The sequence below is a fragment of the Sinocyclocheilus grahami genome, unplaced genomic scaffold (assembly GCF_001515645.1).
Source record: "Sinocyclocheilus grahami isolate Dianchi unplaced genomic scaffold, SAMN03320097.WGS_v1.1 scaffold271.1, whole genome shotgun sequence".
Lineage (NCBI taxonomy): Eukaryota > Metazoa > Chordata > Actinopteri > Cypriniformes > Cyprinidae > Sinocyclocheilus > Sinocyclocheilus grahami.
The window spans coordinates 650615-662548 of record NW_015505450.1 but is presented as its reverse complement, the minus strand read 5'-3'; the positions used below and the strand labels follow the sequence as shown (position 1 = coordinate 662548).

Here is an 11934-nt window from a genome sequence, read left to right as displayed (position 1 = left end):
ACACACACACACACACACACACATACACACATACACATACACACACACACACACACACAGGTGAAGTGGAGGATGACGTGAACCTACAGATTTGTGGTCATAACGTGACCTGGCCATGACCTCAGTGTCTGCCTCCAAACCAGCAGAACACGACTGTAACCGTGACGACGGCACGTCCAATCAGCATTGAGTCATGAATCTGACATCAACGAGCACACGGACTCTCCTCTGACCTTTTCATGTCTAATAGACCTGAACACTGAAGTGCTTCACCTGCACTGACTGCCGGAGCCGTTTCTCCTTTGCTAAACGTTCATCTCTCAGAGCAGTTTCTCTGTGCCCTTTCGCTCTCCTTCAGAATCACTTATGACGCAAAGCACTGAAAACATACAAAGCCGCTTGTCAAACTGAACTAAGCGCTGTGTTTCTGTACAGTGACGGCCTCTGCTGTGGTTTAAAGCAGCCGTTCACACACACACTTACAGTGCGTCAAAGCATCTCAAAGCCATTTTCAATGAGAGCTGGTAATTCTATATATATATATACATACTAATTTTAGATTATAATATTATTTTGTTTATTATTTACGTATTTATTTACTTTTAGAAGTACATGATATTCTACAGTAATATTATCTGTGTCATAATTTCTTCAAGTTAAACCAATCTTTTATTTTGGCTGGTTGTTGTGAAGAGCTTTGAGTTTGACGATAGCTTTCTCAAATATTCACAAACAGTAGTCCATAGTGTGATGTGATGAAGTGTGCAGCCATACTGACTCACCGATTCACTGATTTACTGATTTATTCACCCAAATGTTGCCAAATTCTGTGACATTCCACATTACGCATTAAATTCCATTTTTATGACTGATTCCATGATTCTCTCCCTCTTTTCTGCATTGCAGGAGCCCTACAATTTTGCGAATATTATTTCAATTATTTTCAAAAGTTATGGTAATTTGTGCAGTTTATGATAACATTAATTCATGCAGCAGTTGGACGCAGATTATGACCAATAACACAGCCATAAAAGCACTGTATGTGTGTTATTATAGAGGCAGGCAGACTCATCTCATCTCATCTTTATAGAGGTACAGGATGAACATCAGGGAAAGACATTTATAAGCTGAACAGACCAAGATATTTATAACATGTTTGTTATAAGTTTGTCACCTCTAAGCAATCTCCACAGTGCATTACACAAGAAACCTGAAGTAAACAAGACAATACACTGCTCATGATTCAGAGAAAAAGAGAAATCATCAAACCGGGTTCAGACTCGCTTCACATCAGGCGATCGAAAGCTAACTCAAGAGCTCACCAGGCACATACTGACGGACTATGCCTCTTATTTATATATAAACACATCTTTGATTAACGCTCCATGGCTTTTCCATTAGTTTTCCACGTATTCAGTATTTTCGAGCAAACATAACCTACAAGAAACTTAAGTGACTAAAGAAAGTACGACTTCTCAGGACTTGTACAGTGCTGGATATCACAGCTGGAAATCAAAATTCCCTGATATTTCCAGATTTTTCACGACCATGAGAATAATAAACACATTAAATAACGACCCTTTAACCTGTTTATTCCTGCGAGGAAGTGGAGCGACGGGATCGTCTTACGGCTAATCTCTGGAGGAAAGGATCAATCCAGGTTAGTTTACAGCCGCCCGCCTGCTCACATCCACACGCCTTCACTTCACCGACACCAGCGCGCTCACGGGCGACACGCAACACCACTTTCAAGCATTTTTTTGGTTTTATGGCGGCACCCCGATGCAACACGTCTGAAATGGAAACGTGAATTCCCGTCATCTGATCGTGTAAAAGCGTATTCCTGAGGATCTGAACATCTGTAATCTCTACGGGACAATCGCTTTTCCACATGTCCCTGTCAAAGGACTGAAACACAACCGGGAGCCTGGTGACTGTGTTACACGGAGAGGGTAAACTGTGAAGGCAAACACTGAACGTCTGAGCTGTTTCTGAGTATCGGAGCTGGATCCGCAGACGCCGAGCTCCATAAAAGCCAGCGAGGTGTTTTCAGGAACGCTGGACTCAAGCCTCACTCATTTTCTGCTTCACTGGAAGCAAATGCTCAATTTGGACGGGAGCGCAAGAAAGAGGCTTAAATCTCACAGCAGCCCATTAACTCCATCTGAGCATATGTGCTTCATGAGTGCGAAAGCTCTTCAGCTGAACAGCACAATACAACCTCAACAGAGGAAGACTAACACACAGACGCCCGTTCAGATTATTCACCGCAATCTAGAGTAACAATAAAAAATAACATAATTAATAATAATAATAAAATACTCAGAAAACTATTTTAATATACTTATACAGGATTAATATACTTAATACTTAATGTACTAAACTGAATTAACATATTAATACACTTAAATGGTTAAATAAACAGTTAATAATAATAGTTACATAAATAGTTAATTTTCTTGTTCAGAATAAAGCAAAAAATAAAAAAGTATATATATAGGATTAATATACTTAATACTTAATGTACTAAACTGAATTAACATATTAATACACTTAAATGGTTAAATAAACAGTTAATAATAATAGTTACATAAATAGGTAATTTTCATAAAGCAAAAAATTAAAAAGTATATATATATATTATTATTTTTATTTTTTTTAATGTCTTATATATTTCCAAGGACTGAGTACTTTCTAGCTAATTAACTATTAAAATAAATATTTTTTAAAAATTAAATATATAATAATAAATAAATAATAAAATATTAAATAAATATAAATATTTTTTTAAAATCTGGGTTTTATATGACCATGAAAACTTTCTGAAGAAAAGACACAGTAAATATTATTTAAATAGTAATAATTATAATCTACTAAAATAAAGAGGGTTAACACATTTCTGGCTCAGAATAAAAATAAAAAAAGAGATGAAATAAAAAAAAAACCCCAGAAAGGCACAGGTGTGAGATATAAAGTCACACTGTAAAATGTAAAGTGACATTCTAAGACATAAAGTCAGATTTACAAGAAATCAAGCAGCAGTTATGAGAAATAAACTCACATTGTGAGATATGAAATTGCATTTCAAGATAGTCCAGAAAGCTCAACTGAACCTCTACAGGAGACACATGAGAGATTATTAGAGAAATGTAGGCCAACGTCTTCATTTTCTCTTCATTTAATCTCATTATAGACTATAAGTGAGATGTTAGAGATGTTGTGATTGGTTATTTCTCCTGCAGGCTCTGAGATCTGCGTGTGAGAACTGAACTGAACTGAACTGAACTGAACTGAACTGAACTGAACTGAACTGAACTGAACTGAACTGGTCTGGGGTCTGGAGGGACCTGTGGAGCGAGGCGGAACCCACCGTGCTGGAGCTGGTCGCAGGCTGAGGCTGTGGCGCTGAGTCCCGGAGAAGACGGAGCCTCCACCGCCTCCAACAGAGGAGGACCGGTGCTGAGCTGCCCGACCGGAGGAGGCCACGGCAGATCCTTAATGACTTTAATCTCTACTGCAGACAGAACCAGAGACAGAGAGACAGAGAGACAGAGGGAGGGCAGGAGAGACGGAGAGAGGAGCGTCAGTGAAGGCAGGATCAGGTCAGACAGTCACAGACTGGAAACAGGAAACAGGAAACAGGAAACAGGAAGGAACCAGGAAACAAACTGCGATGGAAAGCATTCAGGATTCTGCCTGTCAAACACAAACACCTACAGACCTCAGGATTCACCCTAGAAAACCACTGCACCACTAATGATCAAACTCTGCTGTTTCACACACAGTCTCCTGAGTTTGAAGCTCTTTCAGTGTAACTGTACAAACGTCCAGCTTCAGCTGGAGCTTCTCGTGTTAAATCTGGACTGATTTTGATCAAGTAAAGGTCAGAATAACTGCAGTAATATCTCCAGATGAACACTTACTGGACTGAAGCAGCTCAGCTTTACTTGATTCTCCATCAATCATGTTTTAGAGTCTCAAATCTGATCCTCAGGATCTTTTGAGGAGCGTTTGTTTCCAGAAGCTTTACTTTCACTGTTCCTCAGCGGAGGAATGATCTTCACAAGCCTCCAGAACATCTCACATCTTCTGAGGAGCCTTTATTTCTTCAGCTCTCAATCACTGCATTATATGTTTGGAGCATTTCACTCTCGTCATACTGAGACAGATTACTGCAGATATAGAGACGACTGATATTTAAATCATTTTATGTCAGCATCTGCTGTACTGTTAGAAAGATCTCATTGAGTTACTTTACAAGCATCAGAATATAATCATATAAATATATTAGGATCTGCACCAAATTGCATGTAGCTTCAGCTGGAGCTTCTCGTGTCAAATCTTGACTGGTTTTGATCAAGTAAGCGTCAGAATAACGTCAGTAATATCTCCAGATGAACACTTACTGGACTGAAGCAGCTCAGCTTTACTTGATTCTCCATCAATCATGTTTTAGAGTCTCAAATCTGATCCTCAGGATCTTTTGAGGAGCGTTTGTTTCCAGAAGCTTTACTTTCACTGTTCCTCAGCGGAGGAATGATCTTCACAAGCCTCCAGAACATCTCACATCTTCTGAGGAGCCTTTATTTCTTCAGCTCTCAATCACTGCATTATATGTTTGGAGCATTTCACTCTCATCTTACTGAGACAGATTACTGCAGATATAGAGCCACGACTGATATTTATAGCATTTTATGTCAGTATCTGCTGTACTGTTAGAAAGATCTCATTGAGTTACATTACAAGCATCAGAATTTAATCATATAAATATCAGCATCTGCACCAAACTGCATATTTTTGCAGTCTCTGATTAAAATTGAGCTGTTTTTCCTCCATATGCTCATTGTATATGAGCTATAAAAGCCTGATGGATCAAATATGATACACAAAAAAGCACATATGCAAACTAGCGCAACAAGTCGACTCCTAGGAAAGACAGTCAGAAGTCTGTGGGATTCAGATGATTTTTTTCCCAGATTACACGGTTCATTAGAAGTACACACACACTGTAGCACCTCCGTATTCTGCTTTCATTACAGACGTGTCAGATCGTGTCTGGTGTGTTATTCAAAGACAATAAACGGTGTCTCCTACAGCATGAAGCAATACTTTCTCTTTCTCTCTCTATTAATGAAGCTTTGCTGGATGTAATCGTGCCCAGGCGCACCCATCCGGTGACAGCAAATCTATTCTCAGGAACATCCCACTCATTTACCAGAGAAGCGCATCCATATCACAACAGCACTGAGAGCACGTGAGGCTCTGCGGAGGCTGGTTTTACACCCCTTGGGCCGCATTTCTGGGTAAATAGTGTTATAATAGCTAGAAATTAAATTGCACATTTCACAGAGTGAAAGAAACGCAGACCAAAGTCACAAAGCCCTCGTCTAGAGATGAGAAAACCTTCATCCAGCTGGGCTCCATTCACAAACCAAAAACCTGATTACTAAAAAAACAAGGATGCACAATATTAAAAATCTGGCTGATACCAATTAATTATTTTGAATGTTATGGTCAATAACCACAACATGAACTGAGCTGCAAAGCATTAAACTGACTTATTGAGACACTACTGCTTTTTTAGAGCTGCTCTGAAGCAGAATATGAATATTGTCTCAAAAACAATAAAGTTTGCATCATCGATTCTGTTATCTTACTGCGTTTCACTGTAAAGCTGATTTGAAACAAACTGTATTGTATAAAGCGCCATAGAAATAAATGTGATATGATAACTAAAAAATGCCTGGAAATAAAATTATATAACATTTTGACTAAATCAATTAAAAACACTAAAAACATAAATCAGTCATGTTTAATGCCACAAGCGAATTTAGGCATCTCAATATGATAATATACTATATGAAAAAATGCATATTCATTCTGAGGTTTGCTAAAGATTTAAAGATAAAGATTTAAGTGTTATTAAAATATTTAAGTGTTTTTAAAGATTAATTTAAGTGAGTGTTAGATGAGGACAAAGGTGATCAAAATGTAAAAAAAAAACAGAAAAGGAGCACAAACTATTAAATATTCCAGATTGACTGATACTGATAAATAAAAAAATATATTTGGTAGCACTTAAAGCCTTTATGTATAATGCATAATAACGCTATTCATAATGTATTATATCTTTTCATAAATAATTGTATCCAAAGTGAACATGCATTATAATATTTGAAGGTCTGTTTGTCGTGTGTTTTAATGCATTATGCTTTCTAAAAGTGTAACAATGAATAGATAAGTGTTATAATGTATTATAACTGCGGTTACAATTATTCATGAGATTATACAAAGCATTACAATGCATAATTAATGCATTAAAACTTATTTTATAATGCATTATATATAACGTTTTAAGTAAAGTGTTACCATATATTTTAACAAAATATTGTGCATTTCTATAAAAACAACACTGAAGGACAGAGATTACAGGAAATGTAACTATATCATGTCATTACCATGTTATTACCATGTTATCACCATGTTATCATTATGTTATCATCATGTTATCATCATGTCATTAACATGTTATTATTATGTTATCATCATGTCATTACCATGTTATTACCATGTTATCACCATGTTATCATTATGTTATCATCATGTTATCATCATGTCATTACCATGTTATTATTATGTTATCATCATGTTATTACCATGTTTAATGCATTATATATAACGTTTTAAGTAAAGTGTTACCATATATTTTAACAAAATATTGTGCATTTCTATAAAAACAACACTGAAGGACAGAGATTACAGGAAATGTAACTATATCATGTCATTACCATGTTATTACCATGTTATCACCATGTTATCATTATGTTATCATTATGTTATCATCATGTTATCATCATGTCATTACCATGTTATTACCATGTTATCACCATGTTATCATTATGTTATCATCATGTTATCATCATGTCATTAACATGTTATTATTATGTTATCATCATGTCATTACCATGTTATTACCATGTTATCACCATGTTATCATTATGTTATCATCATGTTATCATCATGTCATTACCATGTTATTACCATGTTATCACCATGTTATCATTATGTTATCATTATGTTATCATCATGTTATCATCATGTCATTACCATGTTATTACCATGTTAGTTCAATGTACTAAAAAAGCTACTGTTCGATTCTTCTTCAGCATAGCTTGACATGTAGACAGAAATTCAGTAGACAGAAATGTGGCTGTGGTGTCTATGCGCAAACACCTTTGTGATTATTAATAAAAAATTAGAAACTAATTATCCTATACTGACTGATACTGGTAAATTAAAAATATATTTCACCAACATATCGTGCATCCCCATAAAGCACACAGAAACAACACTAAAGGACAGAAATGACCGGAAACGATACTATTATCATGTTATTACTGTGTTAGTACCATGTTATTAACATGGAAGTTCAAAGTACTTTAAAGAAAAGTATTGCAAAACTATACTGCTAATGGCCAAGGTATTTCGAAGGAGTTACAGTTTAGTAATTATTTTGTTAGCACATCTGTGTATTTGACTGTAATTTAACTTCAGCAGATGCGTGCATGAGTGTATTTGCGTTCAGTAATTCCTTCGCAACATTAGTCGCTGTGTATTAGTGCAGCTTCTTGCATCTCGACTCTTTGCAGTGACCGGTTCTGTCCATGAACTAACTTTGCTGTGCCAGTTAATTAAAAACGGCACAGAGCGAGTCGGTGTACACTAGGAGTTAGAAATGAGACGTCGCTGTCACTTAAGCCCCGAGCCGCATCTATTTATTAATGAAACAAGCAACAAATCCCTTCATTCTGCTCTCTGTGCATCGTCTCGCTGTCGGTGCGCTGACAGAAACAGCTCGATCCAAAACAAACAGCACACACAAACAAAAGCTCCTCCAGAGGACGGATGGATCTCTGAAATACAAAGCAAACACACTTGTGATTCATTTGGCATCGGATGCTTTCAGCGCTTGACAGGCGAACCACCCGAGCTGTCTGCGCATCCAAAGTAGAGCTGGCGGTTTGTTGACTGCGCTGTCTCGTTTCACGAGCCGATAAACGCACTCGGTTATGAACTCGCCCTTGTTTTTGACTCCTGAGGGCTCTACGTGAGCAACTTCTAGATAAAGCATTAAGCAGGAATCTCGACTAGCACTTGTGATATGATGGCGGTTGACAGAGTCGCTATTATCCGCCGGCGTTTGGCTGAACAGAGCCGATCTAGCGAGGTCAGCCTCTTTGACAGCTCATATAATAGCTTCCTCCGCGGCGGGTGAAGCGAAGGCCTGCCAGCAGCCTGATTAAACAGCTAATTCTCATTGGGTGCCGCAGATTAGTGTGTAATTGTTTTGGGAGAGCGGAGCTTCGCCTCTCTCTTCGCACCGGTCGCACGCATTCGCTGCCACCCAGATAAGATGCACTGTGTATATGGGCTCTTCCGCACTGAAGGTGAACTCGGTTGAGAGGCTGTAACGCTTCTTGTGTTAAGCCAAAAAGCTGTTTGCATGTTCAGGCGTCGGAGGAGTTCTTTGAAAGTGCTCGGTCCTGTCGGTAATGCGGCATATTGTGAGGATTAGTGCGTTTTACAGCCTTGGCAAAATCCCTCGTGCTAAATGAGTGTGTTGGTAAACACCAGCGCCGGAGGAGGAGGAGGAAGAGGTGATGGTTTTTCTTCATTTCAGGGTATTTTCACACTTTGTTCGTTTCAGGGCTCTGGCAAGAATTTTGGCTTATGCTATATTGTGAAAACGCGAAATTAATTGAGCCGAAGGGATTTCAACGGGTAAAATATTTCAGTGTATTTAAATTCATTATATATATATATATATATATATATATATACATATACATATACACATACATACATTAAAAATAAATACAAATAATTTGTATTCATTAATGTATATATATATACTCTAGCTTTATCTAGATATCTATCTATCTACACACACAAAGATATATAATAAATATGATATGATTAAATCTCATTAACACATTTACAGAAATGTTTATTCTCAAGCATCCAACTAAATATAAAACAAAAATAAAATAAATTATTCAAATAAAATAAAAAATAAATCAACATTAGTGAATGGAAAACAGACAGAGACCCAGTCAAGTTTTGAGTTTAGTTCTTTTAAAGAGTGAGTGTGAAAACCCTCTCAGACACATGAAGCAGGAACAGCGGGATCACGAGGACTCGAGAGTATCGTTTGCGTTTGCCGTTACTCTCAGAAAGAAATTATTTTATGATTGCAAAGGCGCAGCAACACCACTTACAACAGCAATTACACACTGCTGCTTTGACAGACGCTCTTCTGCTCTCTCTCACAGCTCATTTTACCAAATTACAACGACTGAGGAACCCGCTGTCACCAAATAATAGCCAATTTAATAAAAGTGGCAGAAGTGCAGCAATATTACAAGCACCAGCCTCAGATGAATATTGCTGCACACTCACATATATACAGCCAGCGACACCTCTGAACTTTAGCTGAGCTCACCGATCTGCCACAGCTCGAGCTGATGAGTTAGTCTCACACACAGTGTCTGTTCGCTGTCCTTTCCTTGAACCGCCAGCAAAATTGGGGGAACAGAGTGTGCAAAAGAAGCTGCCTCAATTTCCCACAATTCCCCTGGGCAGGACTCAGGCAGGCTGGCCGGTTTATCTCATGCTCCAGATTCGAAAGCAGTCTTACAGCTGAGATGCTGAAGGCTCGGTTCATCCAGATCCGGATGGATTTAATTTCACACTTTCATCTCAGACCTAATTAAGACATCAGGACAGAAAAAAGGGCCATTTAGACACGATCAGGCTTTAGGCTCGATGAACCGATTCCACGATAAGACAAATTCAACATGAAATATTAAACGCTCAGGGTCTGATGTACTGACGGTTAGCGGTAATAGTATCTGACAGCACTGAAGTCTCATAAAACAGCATCAAACTTTCATGCAGACTCAGTTACATCCTCTGCTTTCTAATGAACCGTCAGTCTGACTGAATTCAAGATAAATGCGGCTTCGAGGAACGCTCGCTCTCCTAAAGAGTCTCTTGATCGTCCGCTGGCAGATTGTATGTGTATTTAAAACATGGGGGTGTGAGGTAATTATACGGTGGAAACGCAGTAAAGTGTGTTGTCTACGCCTCGCACGCAATTAGAAAAGTCAAGCACCTTTTCAAAGAGCTCGCAGCCGTTTCTGTGGCATTGCAGCGCTGCCGTCTGTGATAAAACGGTTAGTGTGAGCAGATTTCTGCACTGCTGCTGGATGCATCTGATAGAAGACTTTTCTTAAGATTAATTTTCAAGATGTTTGCAAGAATGTTCCGAAATGCATTTCTCGCATGCACTTCGGAAATCAAATAGCTTCTTAAGATGTGCGCAGGCTGGCCGGTTTATCTCATGCTCCAGATTCGAAAGCAGTCTTACAGCTGAGATGCTGAAGGCTCGGTTCATCCAGATCCGGATGGATTTAATTTCACACTTTCATCTCAGACCTAATTAAGACATCAGGACAGAAAAAAGGGCCATTTAGACACGATCAGGCTTTAGGCTCGATGAACCGATTCCACGATAAGACAAATTCAACATGAAATATTAAACGCTCAGGGTCTGATGTACTGACGGTTAGCGGTAATAGTATCTGACAGCACTGAAGTCTCATAAAACAGCATCAAACTTTCATGCAGACTCAGTTACATCCTCTGCTTTCTAATGAACCGTCAGTCTGACTGAATTCAAGATAAATGCGGCTTCGAGGAACGCTCGCTCTCCTAAAGAGTCTCTTGATCGTCCGCTGGCAGATTGTATGTGTATTTAAAACATGGGGGTGTGAGGTAATTATACGGTGGAAACGCAGTAAAGTGTGTTGTCTACGCCTCGCACGCAATTAGAAAAGTCAAGCACCTTTTCAAAGAGCTCGCAGCCGTTTCTGTGGCATTGCAGCGCTGCCGTCTGTGATAAAACGGTTAGTGTGAGCAGATTTCTGCACTGCTGCTGGATGCATCTGATAGAAGACTTTTCTTAAGATTAATTTTCAAGATGTTTGCAAGAATGTTCCGAAATGCATTTCTTGCATGCACTTCGGAAATCAAATAGCTTCTTAAGATGTGCTGTGTGTTTTAAATAGTCACTTTTTCTAAATCTCTCATAACTGGTGTGTCTGTTGCATTCATTGTGCTCTCTCTAGAGTGAATGTGTCCGCTGTATGTCTGTGCTCATATGTTCTGAAAATTCTGTTGCAACTATAAAATCAAAAAAGTCATGTCACGCATAGCCATGAATGATTTACATGATCGATCACTGGTGTCACTTTACGGAGCAAGTCCACATCTCTAGTAGCAGTTATATGTTAAATATATAGACAGTGTTATGCTGTAATGCATAATATATAAAACAATAAATGCATTAAATATCTTACATTAGAGGATTAAAGACACGTTGGAGGTTATCTTATCATTAAGAGCTGATTTAGGATGATTTTCAAGAACATTATTTTCAGGAAGTCAGACTCTTCATTATAAAGTTATTATTATTGTACTCATCTAATAAAGTGGTCGTGTCTCTTCAGAAGACTTGGTTTAAAGTGTTTGATTCATATGTAGTGATTTTATTACACCTTTGTAATCTTTTTGGATTTTATAAGTTTTGGTCACCTGGACTTTCAACAGAGGGCCCGAAACCTCAGGTTTTAATGAAAAACATGAGCCAAAGTCATATGGGTTTGGAAAAACATGACGGGGAGTAAAAGATGACAGAATTGATAGAAAATAAGAAGAAAATAGCAGTTGCTAATAGACAGAATGCTCCATAAATCTGGCCTCAGGTGTGTGTGTGTGTGTGTGCGTGCGTGCGTGCGTGTGTGTGTGTGTGTGTGTGTGTGCGTGCGTGTGTGAGTGTGTGTGTGTGTGAGTGTGTGTGCGTGTGTGTGTGTG

General features: G+C 38.3%; 1 protein-coding gene across 3 annotated transcripts in view; it reads right to left on the bottom strand.

The window, feature by feature from the left end:
* Positions 1-11934, bottom strand: part of LOC107599765 (SH2 domain-containing adapter protein F-like) — a 107773-nt gene that overhangs the window by 20556 nt on the left and 75283 nt on the right. Inside the window, exon 4 of one of the 3 annotated variants that reach the window (XM_016291454.1) lies at positions 3371-3514. The exons of the other annotated variants lie outside the window; for them this stretch is intronic. Within the exon in view, the coding sequence (XP_016146940.1) occupies positions 3371-3514 (144 nt within the window). The remainder of the gene's footprint in view (positions 1-3370; positions 3515-11934) is intronic. 3 annotated transcript variants of the gene reach the window in all.